The sequence below is a fragment of the Paramormyrops kingsleyae genome, chromosome 21, assembly GCF_048594095.1.
Source record: "Paramormyrops kingsleyae isolate MSU_618 chromosome 21, PKINGS_0.4, whole genome shotgun sequence".
In the NCBI taxonomy this organism is placed as follows: Eukaryota; Metazoa; Chordata; class Actinopteri; order Osteoglossiformes; family Mormyridae; genus Paramormyrops; species Paramormyrops kingsleyae.
The window spans coordinates 776,953-803,603 of NC_132817.1; the positions used below are offsets into that span (position 1 = coordinate 776,953).

General features: G+C 43.2%; 2 protein-coding genes across 4 annotated transcripts in view; one reads left to right on the forward strand and one right to left on the reverse strand.

Annotated features, from left to right (window-relative positions):
* Positions 1-13,340, forward strand: part of dars2 (aspartyl-tRNA synthetase 2, mitochondrial) — a 29,852-nt gene extending 16,512 nt beyond the window's left edge. For all 3 annotated transcript variants that reach the window (XM_072704413.1, XM_023802458.2, XM_023802459.2), the window contains 4 exons: positions 11,120-11,338; positions 11,686-11,796; positions 12,418-12,493; positions 12,787-13,340. In XM_072704413.1, the coding sequence (XP_072560514.1) occupies positions 11,120-11,338; positions 11,686-11,796; positions 12,418-12,493; positions 12,787-13,007 (627 nt within the window). In that variant the 3' untranslated portion in view covers positions 13,008-13,340. The remainder of the gene's footprint in view (positions 1-11,119; positions 11,339-11,685; positions 11,797-12,417; positions 12,494-12,786) is intronic.
* A 7,407-nt stretch (positions 13,341-20,747) lies between these two features.
* Positions 20,748-26,651, reverse strand: part of dhx9 (DEAH (Asp-Glu-Ala-His) box helicase 9) — a 45,891-nt gene continuing 39,987 nt past the window's right edge. The window contains exons 23-28 of the mRNA XM_023802454.2: positions 25,722-25,883; positions 25,483-25,610; positions 23,004-23,233; positions 22,755-22,870; positions 22,323-22,523; positions 20,748-21,837 (exon numbers count right to left, since the gene is read on the reverse strand). Coding sequence (XP_023658222.2) covers positions 21,564-21,837; positions 22,323-22,523; positions 22,755-22,870; positions 23,004-23,233; positions 25,483-25,610; positions 25,722-25,883 — 1,111 coding nt within the window. The 3' untranslated portion in view covers positions 20,748-21,563. The remainder of the gene's footprint in view (positions 21,838-22,322; positions 22,524-22,754; positions 22,871-23,003; positions 23,234-25,482; positions 25,611-25,721; positions 25,884-26,651) is intronic.

Here is a 26,651-nt window from a genome sequence, read left to right on the forward strand (position 1 = left end):
ACATACTGAGGCTGGGCTTGAACCAGCAACCTTGTGATTACAGGCACACAGGCTTAGCCTAGTGAGCCACATGCTGCCCCCAGACAGTGTGATTAATTTTATAAGTAGGCACACCAGTGCAACTTGCAAATGTGCCCCCCATATAGTGGCTGACCACATCATCATATATCACCTGAAACTTGGAGAGAGTGAGAATTGGTGTTTATGTGTATGAATATGTGTGTGTGAGCAAGATCATCGGAACTCAGTCTGATTGCAGTTCCTTGGAGGCAGTACTGCAATATGGGAGGTATTTTCTGCAAAAAAATAAAATAAAAATGATAAAAAGCAAATACAATAAGCAATAACCATTTAGTTTCCAAAGTCTGTGCACAAAAATCCTGCAAAAATTAAAATGAAATAGCACCATTTGCATTTTAATTTTCCACTCATGTATGAGTCGTATGTGAAAAAATAAAATTAAAAACCCTTTTTGTCTTTTCATTTTCCAGTTTGACTTTTTTCCAATTTGACTTTTCATTTTCTGCTTTGCCTTTTCGTTTTCAAGTTCACTACATGCAAATATATGTTAATCGGAGCGGAGCGGTGGGTGGAGCTATGGATCACTGCTGCGCTTTCTCAGTGCGTTTGCCGATTCTGTTGTTTTCGTGTTTCTTGGCCATGGTCAACCTTGTCGCCCAAACAAATGGCAAAGTCACACGCAGCGTAAGTTAGCTACTTATGTGCAGCTTCCGATTCGTTTAGCTTCTTATTCGTAGCGTCTTATTTCGTAGCTTAAGTTACGTCCAGCTTCCTTACAGAGGAGTGTTCGCAGCTGCACATGCTGACATTTTGAAAGAGTAAGACTACGTTCACACTGCAGGAGAAATGTGGCCCAAATCCGTTTTTTTTGCTCATATGTGACTCAGATCGCATTTTGAACAGCACAAGTCACATGGAATCCGATTTTTTTCAATTCCGATTTGGACCACTTCAGTATGTGCTCATAAATTGGATACAGGTCTGATTTTTTGCAATGCGACCTCAGTCTGAACAGCGAAATCGGAATTTATGCGACTTTTACGTCACTCTCGATCGACGTTCGTCACAATTCTGCACAGGCGGAAGTCACCATATGACACACAGTAGAAACAGGATCTACTGGGATTTGGCTGAGGATTGCTGGGATTGCTGTAGAGGCTGCTGGGATTGCTGTACTGATCGGGAGTGGTGTAGTCGCTGTGTGCACTTGTGTTGTGTTGTGTGCCTGTTGAAGCGGTTGATTTGATTTGAATTATCTGTAAAGGTATATTTGAGCGTTTGTGTGCCAGCACGGTTACGTGGGTGGTTGTTTTTTTTACTCTCATTTTTTACTCTTATTTTTACGTGTGTACTTGTCTGTCCTTGTGAGTGTTACCGACAGCTGCGGGCGCGAGCGGCGTTTCTGTTTGCGTCCTTCGCATCAAACACCCGCGGGTAATATTATCGAACATCGGTAACATTAACTCTAAAAGGTCAGTTGCTCCGGAGCTTTGCTCGGTCGCCGGTCGGGGCCGGGAGGACATTTTCCACTTTTTTTCCCGCTCCGGCAGTAGCCTGCTTTGAGAGGGTTTTTGTGGTTTTTTGGCCTCCCTAGAGCAACTTCGCTTTAGTTTAGCTAAACGTGGTTCAGCAGGAAGTTAATCTCGGGTAAGTAATTGTAAATTTGGTTATTTTAAAAGTAAAATTTAAAGGTTGTTATCGCTGACGCTGCCGGATAATTTATAATAAAGTACCGATTTAACGCAAGTGTTAATTTAGTGCTTTAGTGTACTCGGCACTTTGTTTTAACTATACGTTAATTAGATCAACTAAAAGTTTAAATAATCTCTATTAATATACTGGGCTGGGAGTAAAGGACGGGGACATAGTGAGTTAGGTAATTATGGGGCCAACTCAGTGTTGTGTTTGCAAGATGTTTGCCCTTCTGGATGCTTGCGTCCAGTCGGACTTCGTCTGCGAGCGATGTGGGTTAGTTGACTCACTCATGGTCCAGGTTCGTGACCTAGAGGAGCGACTGGCTCTCATCCAGCATAGCAATGAGTTAAAGGAGAGAGTTAATACGCCTTCTAGGGAGACTATGTGTACGTCACAAGCGGGGAGGGGGGAGAATGATGAACAGGTAGGTCGAGAGAGCTGGGTGAACGTAGGTCGTAGACGTAGAAAAGGGCGTACACAGTTCACAGAGGCGGCATCACCTGAAGTAACGGTTTCTAACCGCTTTCAGGTGCTTCCAGCTTTAGAGCCGGAAGAGACTGGGGAGGCAGGTGGGCCCTTGGGTACCAAGGAGCCACCTAACCCCAGTAGGAGGGAGGTTGTGGTAGTAGGGGATTCAATTATAAGAGGTGTAGATAGTTATGTGTGCACCCGTGATAGAGGGTCCCGTACGGTGTCTTGCCTGCCTGGTGCCCAGGTAGGGGACCTTCCAGATCGAGTGGACAGGCTTTTGGCCCCAGCCGGGGTGGATCCAGTGGTCGTGGTGCATGTTGGCACCAATGACATAGGAAAGGGCAGAAGGGCTGTTCTGCAAGATAAATTTATAGAAGTCGCGGATAAGCTTAGAAGCAGAACATCCACGGTGGTATTCTCTGGAATACTTCCCGTGCCACGTGCAAGTCAGGCAAAATTAGCTGAGATAAGGGGATTAAATGCGTGGCTAAAATGGTGGTGTAGGAAAGAGGGGTTCAGGTTTATGGGGCACTGGAAGACCTTCTGGAACAGGTGGGACCTGTTCAAGCCGGACGGGTTGCATCTGAACCATAGGGGAACCAGTGTATTGGGGAGGCGTATGTGCAGAATAGTTGAGGAATGTTTAAACTAGGGACTGGGGGGGCAGGGAGGTCAGTTATGAATTTATGTGGGGAGAGACGGAAAGCCCAAATAAATATTAAAAGTAGACAATGTAAAAGGCCTACCATTAGTGGTCTGTATTTGAATGCTAGGAGTATTAGAAACAAAATTAATGACTTAGAGGCTTTAATTTCTTCAGACAATTACGACATTATAGGAATAACTGAAACATGGATGAGTGACAATGATGGTGATGAATATAATATGGATGGTTATACGTTGTTCCGTAGAGACCGGATAGGCAAGAAGGGAGGTGGTGTTGCAGTATACGTAAAAGAAAACTTGCAGGCAAGGGAACTCACTGATAAAAATAAAAATTCAGAAGCTGTATGGATCAAACTTGATGCTAAAGATTCAAATGGCCTAATTGTCGGGGTTTGTTATAGGGCACCTAATGTAGCTGTAGAGGAAAGCAGAATATTATATGATGATATCAGGATTATGAGTAATAAAAATGATGTGGTGGTTATGGGTGATTTTAATTTACCTGGGATACAGTGGGACACAGTCTCTGGCTCTTCTGTAAATGAACTTGAGATGGTGGAATTAGTACAGGATTGTTTTTTTACTCAGTTTGTTAATACTCCTACCAGGGGAGAAGCCCTTCTTGATCTCGTTTTTTGTAATAACCAGGATAGGATTGGAAAATTAGAGGTTTTAGACCCATTGTACGGTAGTGATCATAACATGGTTAAATTCGAGGTTAATTTTAGTGTCCGAAGAGCAAAGTCGAAATTAAAAGTATACAATGTTAGGAAGGCTAACTTTAATGGTATGAGACGGAAATTAGAAACTGTAAACTGGACAGAGTTAAATAGCAAAACAGTTGAAGAGGCATGGGAATTTTTCAAAAGCACATTGTTGCAAGTGCAAGAGGACTTCATACCTGTTTCCAGCAAAACTAAATCTAGGAAACGACAACCAAGGTGGTTTACTAAGGAAATTAAGAATAAAGTCAGGAGGAAAAGGGCTCTGTTCCACAACTGGAAAATAACTAATGATTTCAAAATCAAGCAGGAGTATCTAAGTCTACAGGCAGAGTTAAAAAATGACATTAGGCTATCAAAGAGGGATGTAGAAAGAAAAATTGCATTGGAGGCTAAGCATGACAGTAAAGGTTTCTTCCAATATTTTAACTCTAAGAGAGCACTAAAAGCTGAAATCACTAATTTGCAGGATAGTAAGGGCCTTATAATTGATAACGAAATTGATATGGTAAACGAGTTTAATGATTATTTTTCAAGGGTGTTCACAATAGAGAACACAAGTAATTTACCACCAATTAATACGAATACAGCATCGTCTATGACCAATATATGTATAACTGAGGTTGATGTGATACTAAGCCTAGCTAAACTCAAAATAAATAAATCGCAGGGGCCTGATGGCATCTTACCTTTAGTCTTGAAAGAGATGAGGGATATTATTAGCCAACCTTTGACTTTAATATTCCAGAAATCGTTATCTGCGGGTGTGGTACCATCAGATTGGAAGCATGCTAATATAACACCCATATTCAAAAAAGGGGATAGAAGTAATCCAGCAAACTATAGGCCAATCAGTTTAACTAGCATTACTGGAAAAATAATGGAAGCTATAATTCAAGTGAAAATGGTAGATTACCTAGATGCAAATAACATTATAAAGGATAGCCAACATGGATTTAGGAGAGGTAGATCCTGCTTAACGAATCTGCTTGAGTTCTTTGAGGAAGCTACAAGTGAAATTGATCACAAAAAGGCCTATGATGTGATTTACTTAGATTTCCAGAAAGCCTTTGATGTTGTCCCCCACAAACGGCTCTTGTTAAAGCTTAAAGCTGCAGGAATTTTAGGAACTGTGGCAGCTTGGATCAAAAACTGGCTAACTGATAGGAAGCAGCGAGTAGTTATTAGAGGCACTATGTCACAGTGGGCCTCCGTTTATAGTGGGGTACCGCAGGGTTCAATTTTAGGACCACTATTGTTCCTAATTTACATTAATGATATTGACACGAATACATACAGTAAACTGGTTAAATTTGCAGACGACACTAAGGTGGGCGGGGTAGCAGATACTAATCAAGCAGCAGAGAGGCTTCAACGGGATCTGGATTTAATTAGCGAATGGGCTGATACTTGGCAGATGAAATTTAACACAGATAAATGTAAGGTAATCCATGCAGGGAGCAGAAATATACAGTACAGATATTTTATGGGTTCCACTGAAATAAAGGTAGCTGATTACGAGAAAGATCTCGGTATGTATGTTGATGCTTCCATGTCCCACTCTCGCCAATGTGGGGAAGCAATAAAAAAGGCGAACAGAATGTTGGGTTATATCTCTAGATGTGTGGAGTTTAAGTCAAGGGAGGTGATGTTACACTTATATAATTCCTTGGTAAGACCCCACCTAGAATACTGTGTGCAGGTTTGGTCACCATACCTCAAGAAGGACATTGCTGCCTTAGAAAAGGTGCAACGAAGAGCTACGAGAATGATTCCTGGTCTTAGAGGAATGTCTTACGAGGAGAGGTTAGCGGAACTGAATCTGTTCAGCCTTGAGCAAAGGAGACTAAGGGGGGATATGATTCAGGTCTATAAGATTCTAACGGGTCTGGATGCTGTTCAGCCAAATGACTATTTCAATATTAGTCTAAATACTAGAACTCGTGGCCATAAGTGGAAATTAGCGGGAGAACATTTTAAAACAAATTTGAGGAAGCACTTCTTTACACAGCGTGTAGTCAGAGTATGGAATAGTCTTCCTGCTATTGTAGTGGAAGCTAAAACCATGGGTTCCTTTAAATCAGAGCTAGATAAGATTTTAACAACTCTGAGATATTAGCTAAGTTCTCCCCAAACGAGCTTGATGGGCCGAATGGCCTCCTCTCGTTTGTAAATTTCTTATGTTCTTATGTTCTTATGTCTCCGTCAGAGTGCCAAACATGGAAGAGAGCACAGAAGTTGGCCAGTGGAGGGACAGTGAGGTGTTGGATTTAATAAGTATTTGGGGAGATAAATCCGTTCAGGCAAAACTGGAAGGCTCATATCGTAACCAGGCAGTTTTCGAAGATTTGCAATTCTCATTACACATACAAGTCTGATTATGCACATTCAATTCAATTCAATTTTATTTATATAGCGCATTATCACAACATTACATTGTCTCAATGCGCTTTACATTTCTGCCTCGTAAGGACCCCCCATTGAGTAAGCCAAAGGCAACGGTGGCAAGGAAAAACTCCCTAAGAGGAAGAAACCTTGGGAGGAACCAGACCCAAAGGGGGAGCCCATCCTCCAGGGGCCGGCAGATGAGTCAAACAAACAAGATGATATGACTAAGCTAATACAGACAAGATGAAATGACTAAGCTAATACAGGGGTTGAAATATATGTCTCAATGCAGCGGCCGACCGGTGCAGGCACGTGGTGCTTGATGCACGATGGCAGGATTAATAGACACACAGCCGCAGGATGGATGGCGAGGCATCGTGTTGAGCCAAGGGCAGGCAGGTTGGAGGGTAGTTGCCGGAGGTTGAGGTAGTTGTCTTGCAGGCCGCAGAGGCATAAACTCTTCAACGACATTGTGCTCCATGGAGCACACCCCAGAAGGGGTGAGGGAGGAAGTAAGAATAATTGTGTATTAGCCAGAGTTGAGGAAACCAGAGGCAGTGCAAGCAAAATGATCGAGTGCAATATTCGTCTAGGCTCCGGCAGGTCTGAGTATAGCAGCATGAGAAAGAGGGAGAGACAGGCGGAAACACAGGCATGGGGACTCCCTGAACATCAGCACTCTAGTGTAGAGCCAGAGTGACAGCACTGACGCCTCAGTTTATCCAAAGCCAATGACACCGATCCCCACCCAGCTCATCACCTCATACTGTTAGTCTGACTGGGAGTGAGCGACTAGCTGGAACCAGAACTAGGTTTCCTATACGCTAAGCTATACAAGTGCGTTTTTAATCTAGACTTGAAAAGCGAGAGTGTGCCTGAATCCCGCACATCCGCCGGGAGACCATTCCACAGCTGCGGAGCTCTGTAAGAGAATGCTCTGCAGCCTGCCGTAGCCCTGTCTACTTTAGGAACTAATAGATATCCTGCTCCTTGTGAACGAAGCAGGCGAGAAGGGTTGTAAGGGACAAGAAGATCATTGAGATATTGTGGTGCAAGGCCATTCAGAGTTTTGTAAGTCAATAGTAATAATTTGTAGTCAATCCTAAACTTGACCGGTAGCCAGTGCAGGGAAGACAGGATAGGGCTAATGTGATAAAATTTTTTAGTTTTTGTTAGAACTCTGGCAGCTGCATTTTGTACTAACTGAAGTTTATGTAGGGATCCAGATGGACAACCCGAAAGGAGGGCATTGCAGTAGTCCAATCTAGAAGTTATAAAGGCATGTATTAGTTTTTCTGCATCTTGAAAGGACAGCAACTTCCGAAGCTTGGCTATGTTCCGTAGATGATAAAATGCCGTACTGGTAATGCTATTTATGTGAGCACTGAAGCAGAGGTCGGAGTCTACCAGGACACCAAGATTTCTGACCACTGTTTTAAATTGAGTAGGGAGGTCGCTAGGGTTGGGGTTTACAAACTTATTGCGGGCCTCCTTAGGACCGATTAAAAGAACCTCAGTTTTTTCAGTATTTAACATGAGGAAATTCCTTGCCATCCAACAACGGATGTCTAGCAGACAGTCGGCTAAAGAAGAGAGCTGGGATGCGTCACTAGGTTTAACAGATATATACAATTGTGTATCATCAGCATAACAATGAAAATTAACACTGTAATTTCTAATTATGTTACCAAGCGGTAGCATATATAGATTGAACAGTAGGGGGCCCAGCACTGATCCCTGCGGGACACCATATCTTACTTTAGTGGCTATGGATGACTCATTGTTTACATGGACAAACTGGTAACGATCAGTTAAATACGAACGAAACCACAGTAGTGCTGTCCCTTTAATGCCAATCAATGTTTCCAACCGGTCCAAAAGAATATTATGGTCTACAGTATCGAATGCTGCAGTTAGATCCAGTAAGAATAATAGCGATATACAGCCACGGTCGGAAGCCATAAGCAAGTCGTTTATCACTTTGACTAAGGCCGTTTCTGTGCTATGATTGGGTCTGAAACCAGACTGATATAGCTCGTTAGCATTATTATCTTGAAGAAAGGAGGACAGCTGGTGAGCAACAACTTTCTCAAGAATTTTAGAAATGAAGGGAAGATTTGAGATGGGTCTGTAGTTTCCTAAGTCACTAGGTTCAAGATTTGGATTCTTTAGGATAGGTCTAATAACAGCCATTTTAAAAGATTTAGGAACATATCCAAGACTAAGAGATGAGTTTAACAAGTTTAACAATGTAGTGCTAATCAGTGGTGCAATTTCCTTAAGTAGATTGGTGGGTATTGGGTCAACAAGGCTAGTGGTGGGTTTGCAAGAGGAAATTAACTGAAGGAGTTCTGTCTGCACTACAGGAGTGAAACATTCCAAGATGTTATCATTAGTACTAATAACACTAGCACTAGCAGAGGATTGGTGGTTGTGTGCAACCGTGGGCGTGCTCGTGATGGTATGTCTAATCGTGGTTATTTTATTATTAAAAAACGCAATAAAGGCATCACTACCAAGAGCTTCTGGGACTTGTGAGTTTAACATTGAACGATTCTTTGTTAACCTAGATACAGTTTCAAATAGGAATTTAGGATTGGTTTTGTTATTTTCTATTAGTTTAGAGAGATACATAGACCTAGCAGTCATTAGTGCATGTCTATACTTAGACAGGCTCTCTTTCCAGGCAAATCTAAAAACTTCTAATTTTGTTGACCGCCATTTGCGTTCTGGCTTTCGTGAAGCTTGTTTAAGTTCACATGTACGGTTAGAGTACCAGGGGGCAGGTTTCTTATCTCTATGTTTTATTTTCTTGAGTGGTGCTACATGATCAAGAGTGGTACGAAACGATTCTACCATGTTGACAGTTACCTGTTCAAGTTCATTTACGCATGACACTTCAGAGGTTAGGTTAAAGGACTGTGGGAGCTGTTCCAGAAAAGTTGCAGCGGATAATGAGGCTATGGAACGTCTAGTATCGTACCTCTGGTCTGGGGCCTTAGGGGAGTTATGTTGTATTTGAAATGTTAAAAGGTAATGATCTGAAAGTAGAGGATTCTGAGGGATAATTGATATGTGTTCTACCAGGACACCATGACTAAGAATCAGGTCTAGGGTGTGGTTACAGGCATGAGTTGGCCCAGTTACATTCTGATGTACACCGACAGAGTCAAGAATGGCAGTAAATGCTTTTGTTACTGGATCACTTTCATTTTCCATATGAATATTAAAATCACCTACAATCAAGGCCTTGTCGGTAGTAACCACCAAGCCTGTTAAGAAATCAGCAAATTCCTTAAGGAAATTGCTATAGGGGCCTGGCGGTCTATACACAATGGCAATGGTGATTGGAGGTGTAGAACTACACTTAGATGTGCTTGCAAGATTTAGAATAATAAATTCAAACGTACTAAAGCTATAACCAGTATTTTCACGCACTCCTAGGTCAGTCTTAAATATTGCAGCAACTCCGCCACCTTTGCGATCGGGTCGAGGAGTATGCTTATAGCTATACTCAGCTGGAGTGGATTCATTTAGTGCCAAGAACTCATTCGGTTTTAGCCAAGTCTCAGTAAGACATAGGGCACTAAGATTAGAATCAGTAATGATTTCATTTACGAGCAATGTCTTGGGAGCCAGCGATCTAATGTTCAGGAGTCCAAGTTTTAGGTTTGCATTACACCTACTATACAGAGTTGAAATAGGTCTAATTTCTCTAAGGTTTGTAAGACACGAACTACGATGGAATGACCCCCCACGATTAAAACCGCGGGGAACAGACACAGTCTCAATAATATGAAGCCTGGGTGACGACTCTAAGCGACTAGTAGGCGGTCGGTTAAGCCGTTTTACCTGCCGCCTTGGCTTGGCTCTGGTTAGTCAGCAATCTGCCCTAAGACTGTGAGCTATGCTTTTTGACAGGAGATCGGCACCAGCCCACGTGGGGTGAATACCTTCCCTCTTCAAAAGCCAAGGCCTACCCCAGAATGTCCGCCAATGGTCTATATAACCCACACCATTTATCGGGCACCATTCCGACAGCCAGCGATGCAGCGACGATAATCTGCTGTACATTTCGTCGCCACGTCTAGCAGGGATAGGGCCAGAGCATGTTACTGACGCGGACATCTTCCTCGCAAGGCTGCACACCGCTATGAAATTTGCTTTAGTGATCTCCGATTGCCTCAATCGGACATCATTTGTGCCGACGTGGATAACAATATGCGAATACTTACATTTACTCTTAGCCAGCACTTTTAAGTTTGATAAGATGTCGGTCGCTCTGGCACCAGGGAGACAATTAACTACGGCCGCTGGAGTCGCTACTCTCACGTTTCTTAGCATAGAATCGCCGATTACCAGAGCGCTTTCAACAGGCGGCTCAGTGGGTGTTTCACTGAGTGGGGAGAACCTGTTGGAAACGCGAATGGGTGAATGGTGCCGGTGTGAGTCCTGTTTGGACTTACGGCTATGCCGCCGGGTCGTCACCCACTCGCCTTGCTGCGAAGGCCCTGCTGCCGGAGCGGGGGGAGACTGGCTCACTATAGCGGACATATCCGGAGCCGCTAACACTGCGTCAATAAAACTCTCACTCTCCTGAATCTCCCGTAACGTCCGGATGCGTCCCTCTAAGTCTGCGATCTTCTCCGTCAGCCTGGCAACTAGCTTACACTTATCGCAGACAAACGTACCGCTAATGACGGGAGAAGAATAACTAAACATACTGCACTCGGAGCAAACGACAGGAGCCATAGTGATATACTTACGTTTAGCGGGGAAAAACTCCGGGGGCGGAGGCGATTAATCCGTCGTGGATTTGGAAGATTATCAGGAGACTTATTAAGCTTGCCAAGATTTATCCGATTGCTTAATTCTAGCTCTAAGTATTATTTGGGTTATAGTTATAGTTGTAGTTTAAAAGTTCGCGCGGTAGCAACCAGTCTCGCTCACGCAGGAAACAGCAAAACCAGGACATGAATTCTGGATACACATGTACAGCAAATCTCAGTCCGCATCTCAGTTCTTTTACACATTTTCAAATCTGATTACGCACACATGGATTGTGATAGTCACACAACTCTCCATACACATTTGCAAATCATTTTGCTACAATAATAAACCATAGATATTCTTCTGCTCTCCATGTTTTTGGACAGCGCTCTTTGCTGGGGAAGCTGCGGCTGCAGTGTGTCCAGCTGTTGGAGGACAAGGGCATGATTGTTCGGGATCCCTCTGATTTTCACTTCCTATGGGTGGTGGATTTCCCGCTCTTTCTTCCCAAGAAGGAATACCCTGCTGAGCTGGAGTCAGCCCACCACCCATTCACTGCTGCACACCCTGAGGATCTTCCCCTGCTGCTTAAGGAACCCCACAAGGTCACAGCCAATGCACATGCACACCAATAGGCATGTCTGTATACAAGGCACTCCCATGTATTGCTATTAAGTATATTAAACTGTTACTAAATAACTTTACATTAGATAAGATTTTTGTCTTTCTAGACTCTTGGTTTTTGTTTTCTGGAGAATTCTGAAATCAGCTGATTTTTAAAAAATCAGATTCTTCAATATCTGGGAATCTCTTTATATGGGATATCACTAGCTGCAGAAAATGTTAAAATATTGATTGCCACAAAAATCATTTAATTTGTTAGGTAAGCAGTACAGAAAAACATTGAATACATACTCACACAGCTAAATGCTTACTCCATATTCTGATATAGGTGCGGAGCCAGCATTTTGACCTGGTTGTGAACGGGTGTGAGGTAGGAGGAGGGTCTATACGTATTCATGATGCATCAGTGCAGAAGTTTGTGCTGGAAAAAATCCTAAAGGTAATTTCTCCTGTAAATGCTTGTTCTCCTTTAAATGCTTATTTCAACCAAAAAATCTGATTGGACAAGAGGCATTCTATGAGTGCTGCCATCAAAGTATGACTGCAGTCAGCCGTTTCATGTCAGATGTGTCACTACTTTACAGGTGTATCTAAAAACTGTTACTTTAGTCAAATTTAAATGATACAAAGTAGTTGGGAGTGACTGAGCTGTGTTTCATTGGAATGTTTGTGTTGCTTGGCAACAGTCATCAGTTGACTGGTGGGAACTGTTTTTTTTTCCAGGAACAAGGAGTACCATTTTTGCTTGCATCTCCTTATTTCTGAACTGTAAAATTCCATTGATAACAAATATACACACACACACACACCTCTGTTTAATATAACCAGTGCTGGCAGCACATTACTATAAAAGTTCCTGACAGAGATGAAACTAGGTTCCTGAAGTTCTGTGGGAAAGCACTTATTCTCTGTGCAGCAGCTGATTTAACAGTGGCAATCATTTTGTAGAGACTGTGGCATACTTCTTTAATAGCCACACATCTGAAATGAGTTTTTAGCAGCATGTACTCAACATAAAGCTGGAGAAACATACTGTCCGTTATGGTTTTCTGAATTACAGGAGGATTCCTCTCTCCTTTCTCATCTGTTGGAGGCGCTAGACTCCGGAGCACCTCCACATGGTGGGATTGCTTTAGGTAAAATGGCCGTGGACTGTTTTCATTTCCATTTGGAGAATGCCTTAGTGTCTCTTATTACCAAAGTTTCATTTTGAGATTCCATAGCACTTATTTTGCATTTTGTAATGTATTTTATTTCCTGTGACTGATATATTCCCGAGTGATGTGATCTTTCAGTGGAAATGCATTGTCATTTTGTGTTAAATTGATGTAATATCTAAATTTGATATTATGGACCATGAGAACCATGTGATCTGCTACTTCTTTTGTGTAACGATTTCAAAGGATAATGTAATATTCTATATTAACAGGGTTAGACAGACTGTTGTCTATCATTGTGGGTGCCTCCAGCATCCGAGATGTCATCGCCTTTCCCAAGTCCTTCCGTGGACACGACCTCATGAGTGGTGCGCCAGACTTTATCTCTGAAGATGAACTCAGACCATATCATGTCTGTGTGAAATGGCCAGTGCAAGAAGGCAAAGAGAAACAGGAACTAGATCTCACCAAGAATTCTGCTCTGGATTCATAGCTGACCTCCCTTCTGCAAGCTTTCAGTGTTATTGCAGAAATGGATGAGAGTCCATGAATGAAGCGAGTCTGATGTTTATATGTAGTCTTTGTTTTGTATCTTTTTATACAGACTTCATAGAGCTTACACAGATGTAAATGTTAATCTGTTAAAGAACATGTCCTGGTTATTTAAGAATTTTGCATTTTCCTTAACTGATATTCAGGTCCAAATTTCACCAAAACTAACATTGATTACTTATTTTGAAAAAAAGCTTTCTATCCAAAACTATAGATTTTGAAATGTTTATAACTACAGACCTCCAAATTAAACACATTTATTGTTGTGTGAAAATGCTTTCATTGAAATGCCATGCTGTTGTTTCCATAAATGCATAAACACAACTTCATTTCATGGTTCAAGATTCAAATGCGGAAACTCAATTTTATTTGAGATAGCCATTTTCTTTGTGTATGTTTATGTTCCATCTCTCTATCTTATTGGACTCAAACAATTTAAGCTAATCAGGATATGCAGTAAGCTATCAGAAGAGTCTTTTCATGTGTTGTGTATTTGATATCGGTCCAATGTTTTGAAAGGAGCTACTTTTCAATGGAAACTGAGCATCAGCTGTATAGTTAACTCTTAAATATCACAAAAACGTCAAATATTGCAATGTGAACTGATGAAAAAGGTAACAAACTTCACGTTTTTATTAAAACTGAACAATAGCAAAAGTCAAACGAGACACACAACTCTGTTGGAATGCCAGCCAGACAACCATCTATCCATTTTCAGTAACTGATTGTCATATTCAGGGTCATGGGGGGCTGGAGCCTATTCAAATCAAAGCAGGAAATAACACAGGATGGGGTGGCAACCATGTGCTGGAATGCAATAATGTAATTTACAGAATATGGTCAATATATTTTTATGGTTTGCATCTATCCATAATTATACATCTTCCTGTGAAATGCAGGACAATATGATTTAGAAAAAAGCGTATCAGGCTCTTCTGCACTAATTGTAAGAGACGGGTGGCCTTGTGTCATTCAGTGGTTCATACGGCAGCTTCACACCTCCAGGCTTGTGCATATGATTCCTATCCACAGCTCTGTGCGTAAGCATTGCATGTACTCAAGTTAAGCAGGCATTTCACTGGATATTTCAGTTATGTCCTACATTCTAAAAACACCAGACTGGCTAAATTGGTGCCTCTAGTTTTCCAGTTGTGCGTATTTGTCCTGCAACTGACAGGCCTACTTCTATCCTGCTATAGGTACCAGACATGTTGTACTTGAAGTAAATGGTTTATTTATTTTATTTGTTTTATTTAACACGGACAATGGACAGTTATTAATTGTCACAGAGTTAGATAGAAAGCTACATTTCATCTGCAGTCACTGGGCAGGTAATAGCTATAGTTTACATCAGGGTTCTTAATATCTGGACCTCGATTCCAAATCCAGGCCTTGTTTTCAGTTCTCCCAAGTAGTTAGTTTAATAATTACTGATTCTGATTGGTCAGAGGCTTCACATCTGACTGACAGGTAAAGGAAGGCTGGAAAACCAGCAGTGCTCGGACCTCAAGGACCGTGATTTGAATAACCCTGGTTTACATCATAAGTTAAAATTGGAATGTATAATATATAAACATCATACAATACAGCACATAAAAAAATGCACACATGATTAATATCTCACAGAGACTAATGGTCATATGGATTTCAGCCATAGTTTTAGTTATTTTAAAGAAGGGAAAATTTGAACTTTGCCTAATAGTGATATGAATAGAGTTCCAGGTATTCGTAGCCCTAATACAAAAGGCTGATCAACCAAAATCAGTGCAATTCTACTCTGAGACTCCCGGATATCTGAACTTCTCACCATATCTCTAACGGAGAGCCCAGACACCCTGCAGAGAAACCTCATTTTGGCCGCCTGTATCCGCAATCTCATTCTTTCAGTCACTACCCACAGGTCATGACCAAAGGTGAGGGTAGGAACAAAGATGGACCAATGGACAAGAGCTTTGCTTTCAGGCTCAGTTCTTTTTTAGTCACAATGAATTGATTAAGCGCCTGCAGAACTGCAGATGCTGCTTCGAACCATCTGTCCAGCTCTCGATCTGTTTTACCCTCTCTCGTGAACAAGACCCCAAGATACTTAAACTCCTCCACTTGAGGCAGTACCTCCTCCCTGACCTGAAGAGGGCAATCTACCCATTTCTGGCTGAGAACCATGGTCTCAGATTTGGAGCTGCTAATCCTCATCCCCGCTTCTTCGCATTTGGCTGCAAACCGCTCCAGAACACGCTGGACGACCCCAGCAGATGAAGCCAACAGGACCACGTCCATCCATCCATCCATTAACTTCCGCTTATCCGAGGTCAGGTCACGGGGGCAGCAGTCTCAGCAGGGAAACCCAGACTTCCCTCTCCCCCGCCACTTCCTCCAGATCCTCTGGGGGAATCCCGAGGCGTTCCCAGGCCAGCCGAGGGACATAGTCCCTCCAGCAGCTGAGGACCATGGTCTCGGATTTGGAGGTGCTGATTTTCACTCCAGCCGCTTCACACTTGGCTGACCTAATCCTGAGGTCACCATACCGGACACCCTCAACACCCTGGCTGTGCCTAGAAATTCTGTCCATAAAGGTTATGAACAGAATCGGTGATATAGGGCAGCCCTGGCGGAGTCCAACCCTCACCGGGAACGAGTCCGACTTATGCCGGCAATGCAGACCAAGCTCTCACACCGGGTGTACAGGGGCCGAACAGCCCTTATAAGGCAGCCTGGCACCCCATACTCCCGGAGCACTCCCCACAGGACTCCCCAAGGGACACAGTCGAATGCCTTCTCCAAGTCCACAAAGCACATGTAGACTGGTTGGGCAAACTCCAACGCACCCTCCAGGACCCTGCCGAGAGTATAGAACTGGTCCACTGTTCCACAGCCAGGGCGAAAACCAAGATTCCAAGGTTCGACTATCCGACGGACCCTCCACTCCAGCACCCCCGAATAGACCTTACCAGGGAGGCTGAGGAGTGTGATCCCCCTATAGTTGGAACACACCCTCTGGTCCCCTTCCTTAAAGATGGGGACCACCACCCCGGTCTGCCAATCCAGAGGCACCGCCCCCGATGTCCACGTGATGCTGCAGATGCGTGTCAACCAAGCCCTACAACATCCAGAGCCTTGAGGAACTCCGGGGCGGATCTCATCCACCCCCGCCACCGAGGAGCTTTTTAACCACCTCAGCAACCGCCGCCCCAGAGATAGGCGAGTCCACCCCCAAGTCCCCTGACTCTGCTTCCTCATTGGAAGGCGGGTCGGTGGGATTAAGGAGGTCTTCAAAGTATTCCATCCACCGACCCACAACGTTCCGAGCTGAGGTCAGCAGTGCACCATCCCCACCATAAACAGTGTTGATGCTGCACCGCTTTCCCGCCCTGAGACGCCAGATAGTGGACCAGAATCTCCTCGAAGCCATCCGGAAGCCGTTCTCCATGGCCTTGCCAAATTCCTCCCATACCCGAGTTTTTGCGTCAGGGACCACCAAAGCCGCGTTTTGCTTAGCCCGCCGGTACTCATCAGCTGCTTCCGGAGTCCCACAGGCCAAAAAGGCCCAATAGGACCCCTTCTTCAGCTTTACGGCATCCCTCACCGCCGATGTCCACCAGCGGGTTCGGGGATTGCCGCCGCGACAAGCACCGACCACCTTACGGCCACAGCTCCGGTCAGCCGCCTCCACAATGGAGTTGCGGAACATGGCCCATTCGGACTCGATGTCCCCCGCCTTCCCCGGGACATAGGCGAAGTTCTGCCGGAGGTAGGAGTTGAAACTCGCTCTGACAGGGAATTCCGCCAGACATTCCCAGCAGACCCGCACTATACGCTTGGGTCTGCCAGGTCTGACCGGCTTCCTCCCACACCAGCGGAGCCAACCCACCACCACGTGGTGATCGGTTGACAGCTCCGCTCCTCTCCTCACCTGAGTGTCCAAGTCTCTGGGAGGAGCGCTCTCCAACACCCCTTCCAAGGACTCCAAAAAGGGTGGGTATTCTGAACTGCCGTTTAGTGCATAAGCACAAACAACAGTCAGGACCCGTCCCCCCACTCGAAGGCGAAGGGAGGCTACCCTCTCATCCACCGCGGTAAACCCCAATGTACAGGTGCCCAGCCAGGGGGCAATAAGTATGCCCACCCCAGCTCGGTGCCTCTCCCCGTGAGCAACTCCTTCGAGGAGACTGGTTCCAGAGCCCAAGCCGTGCGTCGAGGTGAGCCTCACTACATCTAGTTGGAACCTCACAGCCTCGTGCAACAGCTCAGGCTCCTTCCCCACCAGACAGGTGACATTATTCAGATAGGGACTGAATCGCCCGCAGTAGCGGGCCACGAACCCCATGCTCCCGAAGCACCCCCCACAGAGCACTTCGGGGAACCCGGTCATAAGCCTTTTCTAAGTCCACAAAACACATGTAGACTGGTTGAGCAAACTCCCAGGCTCCCACCAGTACCCTTGCAAGGGTATAAAGCTGGTCCAGTGTTCCACTGCCAGGACAAAAACTGCATAGTTCCTTCTGAATCCAAGATTCGACTATTGATCTCACCCTCCTCTCCAGTACCCTGGAATAGACTTTCCCAGGAAGGCTGAGAAGTATGATCCCCTATAGCTGGAACACAATCTCCGATCCCCTTTCTTAAATAAGGGGACCACCAGCCCGGTCTGCCAATCCAGCGGTACTGCCCCTGACCTCCACGCACTGTTGAGCAGGAGTGTCAACCATGACAGCCCCACAACATCCAGAGCCTTCTGGTACTCCACAAGAATTTCATCCACACCTGGGGCCCGGCCGGCAAGGAGCTCTTTAACCACCCTGGCAACCTCGGCCTCAGTGATGGGCAAGTCCACCTCAGCCACCTTAGGCAGGGTTGAGGAGGTCCTCAAAGTATTCCTTCCATCTCCAGATGATGTCCCCAGGTAAGATCAACAGTACCCCCTCCCCAGTGTAAACAGTAGGAACCAGGAGCTGCTTCCCCTTCCTGATATTCCGGACGGTTTACCAGAACCTTTTTGAGGCCAACCAAAAAATCACTTTCCATGGCCTCACCAAACTCCTCCCACACCCAGGTTTTTGCTTCTGCAACCGCCCGAGCTGCATTCTTCCTGGCTTGCCGGTATCTGTCAACTGCCTCCAGAGACCCCCAGGCTAATAATTCCTGGTGGGCCTCCTTCAGCTTGACAGCCCCCCTCATCTTTTGTGTCCACCATCGGGAATGGGGGTGACCAACATGACTGGTACTGACCACCCTGCAGCCACAGCTCCGTACAGGCACTTCCACAATGTCCATTCATACTCCATGTCCCCAACCACCCCCAATAAGCAGTTCGAGTTCTGCCAGAGGTGTGAGTTGAAGATCTGGCAAACAGGAGCCTCTGCCAAATGTTCCCAGCAGACCCTCCCTATGTGCTTGGGCCTACCAGTTCTGACTGACTTCCTCCCCTGCCACCTGAGCCAGCTTACTACCTGGTGGTGATCAGTTGACAGCTCTGCTCCTCTCTTCACCCGAGTGTACAAGACATTATAAAATTGATCATTGATCTGCAGCCCCAGGTATGTTCATACCATGTCCACTTACGGACACCCTTATGCTCGAATATGGTGTTCATTATGGACAAACCATGCGTTGCACTGAAGACCAACAACAGAACACCACTTGGATTCAGATCCGGGAGTCCGTCACCCCCCTCCAAGCCATACTGTCGCTGCCCACTTGAGTGTTGAAGTCCCCAAGCAAAACGATGGAATCCCTCGTGGTGCGCTAACCAGCACACCACTCAGGGAGTCCAAGAAGGCTGGGCACTCTGAACTGTCATTCGGCACTAATGACAGTCAGAGACCTCTCCCCGGCCTGAGGGTGCAGGGAGGCAGCCCTCTTGTTCACCGGGGTAAACTCCGATGTTAATGCACCGAGCTGTGGGGGCCACCAGTAGCCCTACCCCAGCCCAGCGCATCTGCCACAACTCCAGAAGAAAAGAGCATCCAGCCCCTCTCTAGGAGATTGGTTCCAGAGCCCACGCTATATCTAGCCCGTATGTCTCAGCCTCACGCACAAGCTCAGGCTCCTTCTCCACCAGAGAGGTGACGTTCCATGTCCCGAATGCCAGTTTTGTCAGCCGTGGATCAGTCCACCAGGGCCTCCCTTGGCTGCCACCCAATCCACATAGCACCAAACCCCTGACATTCCCCTTGCGGATGGTGGGCCCACCTGGGGACAGTCCTGGTGGACGAGCCAAAGCCTGTCCACCAGGCGCTCTCCAACAGGCCTCTCCCCCAGGCCTGGCCCCAGGATGGGGCCCCGGTCAGCCTAGTCCGGGTGAGGGAAACGAGACCTTACTATAATACTGTTTCATCAGGGGTGTTTTGGATTGCTCTTTGCCTTGGGAGATCCTACCAGGGGCAACCCAGCCCCCAGGGTCACTGAGGCACGCAAATCCCTCCACCACGATAAGGTAGCAATCCAAGGATAGGTTACCTGGCACCACCAAGTCAAATACAACAAACGTACAACTAATTCTTGTAATTCAAGTAATTCATGTGTACTGAAAGAGCATCGCAAACAATCAATTGTCACCACTGAAGTTGCTGTACTGACTGGATAGAAATCCATCCACTTTGAGTGTGCATCTATGATGATCAGGAAGATTTTTTCCGTAAACGTTCCAGCATAGTCAATATGCAACCTTTTCCAAGGTCGGCCAGCCCAGGCTCACAGATGAAGTGGGGCCACTGCAGGATAATGTTGGTGCTCTTGACATGTAACACAGGCTTTATCCTAATGCTCTACCTCCTGATCCATTTTCGACCACCAGACATAACTGTATGCTAGCGCTTTCATGCGTGAAAGGATGACACTGATGCAGCTGTTTGAGGACATCCCGTCATCCTGGTGCTGGAACAATGACATGTGCACCCCATAACACAGACCCATTTTAGACACTTAACTTGGTTCTCCTCACACAGTAAGGTGCCAATTCAGGTCAACTCATTGCTCCGGAGTAGCCTCATAAAACCCACTCATGCACTTGGGGTAGTACCGGATCCATCTCTGTTCAGGTTTTTATTTGGTCTGCTGTGACCTACGTGATGTCAGAATCATTCAAGATGAGAATTCTGTCCTCCTCCTCACTGACCACTGGTGTATCTGGCAGCGGAAGTCTACTCAAGGCATCTGCATTTCCGTGGCATTTCCCTTTCTTGAACACAATGGAATACTCATAAGCCCGTAACATGACAACCCACCTTTGTATTATGGAAGACCATCTGTGGTACTGCTTTCATTTAAATAAAAAGAGACAACAGGGGCTTATGTATGTACGTCCAGTATGTATCTGAGAGCATACTGTATATGTATGTAAAAGGAGAATGTATGTATGTGTAAAGAGAATGTATATGAAAGTGAAAGTAAAAGTGTGTGCAAAGACAATGTATATATAAAAAGAGAATGTATGTATATGAAAATGAAAGTATAAGCGTATGCAAGGATAATGCATGTATGTGAAAGGAGTATGTATGCATGTGAGAGGCCCAGAATGAATTATGGCTTGTATGGCCCCTCATAGAAAACACAACATTCTACTGCAACACAGGACTAATTGTTGCAGATAATGAGCCTCTGAACAACTATATAGATTTTTCCATTAAAAAATAGCTGTTTCAAGCTATGATTGTTATTTACAACATTAACAATCTACACAGTATTTATGATCAATCTGATGTTATTTTAATAGACAAAAACTTGCTTTATGTGACTTTCAAACGGTAGTATACATACTATACAAATGCGTTGTTTGTAGAGCTAGTTACATGGGAAACAAGATTCTGTACCTAACAATTTGAAATGGATAAGAATCTCAGATTTTGGGATACTAACAAAAAGTAAATATGGATAATGGATATTTTTGCAAAGAATATTTCCATGTTTTATTAAATTATACATGTTTTCAATTGTATATGGAACATTAAGCCTGAATGGAAGGCCAAGTTTGAAACTATGACAATATTTAAATATTTATAAAGTAGCCATGTGAACAGAATATTCAGAATCAAGCTGATAAAACAAATCAGGCTGACACTTCCAAATACAGCACAAACACAGTGTGGCCATGAACAACAAATTCAAACAGAAATTCACTTTCTATGTAACTTGTACAAAATTTCCCCAAAGAATTTAACTGACAGCACAGCAAAGAGCTTTACACAGAAGAAAAGAAATTCCACATCTGTAAAGTAAAAAAAAAACAGAATATTGCCTGATTGTGACAAATGTGAGATGTTACGCTTCTGCCACAGCACTCATGCTTCCTTTGTGAGAAAAGTGAGACAAAACCCCCAATAAACACATGTATATGAAAATGAAAAGGTGTTTTTGTCCCAACTTGTATAAAAACAAAAATCCTTTAAAAATAGTTAAATTGTTTTGAACTACCTTAACATATGTTTGTATCATTTATAGCAACTAACAGAGAAGGAAAGCTTTGTACTTGTGAAACTTCCTTAAATTGTTCACCTCCTCTTCATCGGCCATAGCCGCGGCCCCCACTTCCACTTCCACCTCTGAATCCTCCCCAGGACCCTCTGTATGCTCCTCTACCTCCACCCTGCCTGTATACACCGCCTCCATAGCCTCTCTGGTACCTGGGGGCATAACCAGCTTGGAATCCTACCTGGTATCCACCCTGATAACCTCCCTGACACCCCCGCTGGTATCCTGCTTGGTATCCTCCATGAAATCCTCGACCACCCCTGTCAAAACGGGGCATCTTAGAAGGCCGAGGACCATCTCCAAATCTGATTATATATATAAAAAAAAGAAAACTTGAATTAATCGATTGCTTAAGTGGTTCTTTGATTAATTGAACCGATTGATTAAACAGGCAAAGTCACAGTGCAGGAGCAGTGACATCTACTGTACTATGATCATTTAACTTTACTAACCACAGAGAAGGAAAACAATGATCAAACTGATCTTTAGCATTGAGTGGGACTGGAAAAATCAGCAATTTCAGTACTGCCTTTGTACATGCAACAACGGAACATCTCAAACAAAATGACATTTTTTTATTGGAAATATAAGTCTAGTAAGAAACCCACATATATGTTAATATCACAAGCTTTTTTACTATACTTTCAACAATATTTTTAGAATTGTGCCACAATCCTAGGTTTGTGTGTATCATCCAACCATTTTCCATAATCACACTGACCCAGAAGCCAATACCATAAAGTACAGTTAAAAGTAAAAAAAAAACCAAAAAAACTATGTAATCACTTACCGTGAGCTGGAAACCATAAGGTTCAGTCCAGCTGCTGAAGGTTTAGAAATCAGCCGTATTAGATTCAGCATTTTCTGGCTGACAGGGTTCATCTGCCGGATATACTCTGGATCTTTTGTGACATCTACAAGAAGGGCTTCCATGCCTGCTCTAATAGCTGCTATGCAGCCAGCTGTAGTATGGGGTATGTTAAGCTTGATCCTATAAAAGAAAATACTTACTTAGTATAAAATATCTATACAGATTCAGTACAGATGTGGCACATGAAAACATAGCAATCAATGAATAAGATGATAAATTAACTGCAAAATATTACAAATAGGGTCCACAATACGGGGGTTGGGAACTCCTACTCTGAAAGACCGTGGACATCAAAAGTCTGGGAATATTTTCAGGAAAAAACAAATGTATAATGACAATGAATGTACATACCAGTCATCAAGTACAACAATGTCACCTTGGGACAAAATTTTTTTTGATGCAAACAAAATTAGCTGTATTGGGCTGACCAGAGTCATTCCTTTGGCAGAAATGGCACGTGTCCGAATCTGTTCAGAATTTTGACAAAAGCACAAAAAATTGTCATAACTAAATCAAACCCTTTATTAGACCCTTTATTTTGCAATAAAAGTGACAGCTATAAATTTAAATACAGCTTCCCAGTATCTGCTTTGAACTCACTTTTTCTCCAAAAACAAAAAATGGTCCAGGGTATTTCATGTCTTGATTGCTGAAGGGGCAGTTTACTGAAGACTTGTGGATGAGGGCATTACGTCCCTCAGTGGTGAGGATCTTCCTTTTCTCTTTGTGGTAGCAGACATTGGGGTACAAGCCAAAGCTCAGAAGGGAAACCACCACATCCAGATTGTTGTCTGGGTCAACATTGCTAAACACCTGCACCATCAAGCATTCTGTGTTGAAAAAGAAGTATTTTTATAGACCAAATGATCATAACTCTTAGTTTCTTGATTCACTCATTTGACAAATGGTTGCTTATGGATGCGTCACTACATTCATAAAAGTGATAGGTGTAAAAGCATTAAATGTGGTTAATCACATTCTTTGTCTCACACACGTCACTGAACAAGAATACCTGTTACACTCTACCCACCTTTCCAAAAAAGTGATTATTACATTCTCCCACAATAAATTTGCAAAAGCTTAAAAAGGTATATCAAATGGTTTTGAGTTCTCTTAAGCAAAATGTCTGCAGTGGCCGGCCAGAGCTAAAACCAAATGTATTTCCTGGAGTCCGGGCAATACAATAAATGCTGTGGTTCAATCAATTACTTTTTTCTCTTTTGATGTAGCAGAGAGATTAACCATTTAGAACGTAAGCCCTTGGGTTAAAATCACAGGGAGCACACAAATTGTAGTCATTCCCTCTTCTTTAAGTAATTTAGAATAAAAAAATCAGTTAAGTGCAAATGAGTTAAGGTACAAGTTAAGAGTCTCAACCAATTCTAAGGTGGAAATTAGAGGTTATGGTCATCTAATTCTTAATACTGAGCATGGTAATAAATATATGAATACATCTCAGAGGCCATGTCTTTATAATAATGCATATCTCCCATTCCAAATTTATTCTCCTGTCCTTTTTTATGGACAAAGAATACATTTTCATTAGGAAAGAACAGAACCAAAACGAGTATTATGCACACATTGTAAGCAAGTTAAATTGTGCACAAGATTAAATACATTGTATCTATGGAAAAAAACAAGTCCTCCCCTCCAGGGCTCTGCAGGCATAACTAAGTAACTAGAATGTAATGTTATACTGACACCTACAGACCCTATGCATACAAATGTCAAAAAAGCAGACAAAAAATGACAATGATGCTTTCCCTAGACACCCCTGTCATCCCCTCTCCACTCTCTAATCATTACTACTCCCACACGTCTGAACCTCAATCTAATTTCTCATATCAGTTATACAGCTTGGGGGGGGGGGGGGGGGGGAGGTGTTCAGCCACTATATATTACACTGAATGAAAATGCCGAAATGCCAATTACCATAATACTACCCAAACTTACCCTACACATTTTCAAAAAAAAACAAAAAACAATCAAAGCCCAACTTTAATTAAATCCCCCCATGATGAATTTCACCAAATTTCATTGACCAGCTACCAGAAATCAATAAAATTTGCAGAGCAGGTGAGCCGATGAAATTTTTTATTTTTTTTTATTATTTCAGAATATTCAGAAAACCATCTCATGCCTCACAACTCGAGAATCACTGACCTATACAATGTTCTTGGGAAATTTAAAGAGATATTTTCAGATTTCAGATAACAGTGTTCACTACTGTCTGCAAACAACCTTTTCTGCCTTCTGCTGCCATCCATCAGAACTGTTTCAAATTTTGGGAAATCTGTCTCAGGGATTCCAGGTGTGGATTTGCAGGAAGAGATCTTCATCCACATAATTTGGTAATAAGATCCATCATACATCAAATAGAGTAAATAGAAGATTAATATGAAATACAAGGGGTGATGAGAGGCTCGGCGGGTTAAGTCCCTGTGCCTGTGATCAAAAGCTCACCGGTTTGAGCTCTGGCTTCTATAGAATAGTCATATGTCTGGTAGCCCTTCAGGCTGGACTCCAGGAGCACCACACGCTGGCTAACCTTGTGTTGTCAGGTCTTCACCCATACAGTGTACCTGCATGCAACTCATGACAAATAAGCTATCCTGCTGACAATATCAATTGTCTGAGGTTTCCCTTCTCTTTGCCCTCACTATGTGGTATTGATTCAATTTTGGTGTGATTTGTCAGTCTTAAAATTTGGCCACTTTGTTTCTCACCTCTACAATATGTCTGCAAAGTTTAACAAAGATTGATAAAATACTTTTAGAGTTACTTACTGTTTTGTGAAGCAGCAATAAGATCCATCCAATTATCACATTCACAAGGTCAAATGTTTTGACTATTTCTTTTGCTGCCACTAAACAGTCACTTCAGTTTTGGGGGGATTTGTCTCAAAATGGAATCAGTTCCTCACATATATAAACAGTTTCTGAACTAACATTTTAACAAGCAAAGCTTTTGTGGCAGCAGACTGGTGCTAAAACCAAATGTATTGCAATACAGTATTATCAGAAAAACATTTCCATTATAAATATCAAAATTTAGAGACAAAAATAATGAACCACCTTACCTTCAGGAAACCCAGAATTGATCAGAATATCCTTCAGCTGCACTTTGGCTTCCCATGTCATCCTCAGAGTGGACATGTTCAGCCGTTTGTGTTCACAGAACCTGATTTCTGCATCTTCCCCACCCATTCTAAAACCAAGGACATAACAAAACCACGGCTTGATTTTTAAAATTATAATATTGCACATTATTTTTTAGATATTGCCTGGCTCTACAGTAATTTATTTTAACGTAACCAACCTAGCATCATCCCAGGCCTGAAAGGCTGAAAGAAGAGCCACGTGGTCTGAGAAGCGATAGCCGGCGAAATTCCTGTGAACAAAACCCAGCCGCTTGCCCTCACTGATGAATGGCTCTGGGAAGCAGGTGGCTGCTGAGATGGTGCACATTGCATCACCAACACTAAGGAGAAGAAATGGAAAGCAACAATTGTGATGGCAAAGCAAACTACTAGCATGACTAATTATTAAGATGTTATTCCTCGTAAGCATTTCACTTTGTTACTTAAGTGTCACAAAGAAAATGGTGGGCATAAAGAATACTTACAAAAAACAATTTGTCAAAAGCTATTAGGAATTATACAAATAAATTATAATTTTATTTAAAATCCCATTTCCTTTATATTTATGCACAAGAAAATATCTCAAAATTCCTCAGCTATAGAAAATATACTAGATAAAAACCTTGCTAAGCTTACACATTTATTCTGTATGGTCTAGGTAATAACAACCCACGATCCATGTGGTTTTTTATGACCATTATAATCTGAAACACTACAGCATGATTGTTTATTATTCCTGGCACAATTCTACTATCAGATGTCTCAGCTGTACCACTGAATAAGAGGTTATAAGACTATTTCAATACAGGGTGCAAGACTTTTAACAGCAGCTCATCTGATCCATTTAATTACACTGGTTTTTGTTTCCTTTATAATTTATGGTGTACCAGATAGATTTTGTGATGCAGATTGCAGAAATAACTCTGAGAACCAGAAAATTTTATATAGTTATGGCAAAATGTGTAAAACGTGGGAATTTGATGTTGCAGACAGGAAACAAGAGCCCATCGAACACAATTTGGACTTGCAGTCCTCTTCGTTCGTATGTCTGAAAGTTCATAAGTAGAGGAGCGTCTGTATTGGCATATTTCAGTTTAATTTAGGAGAGA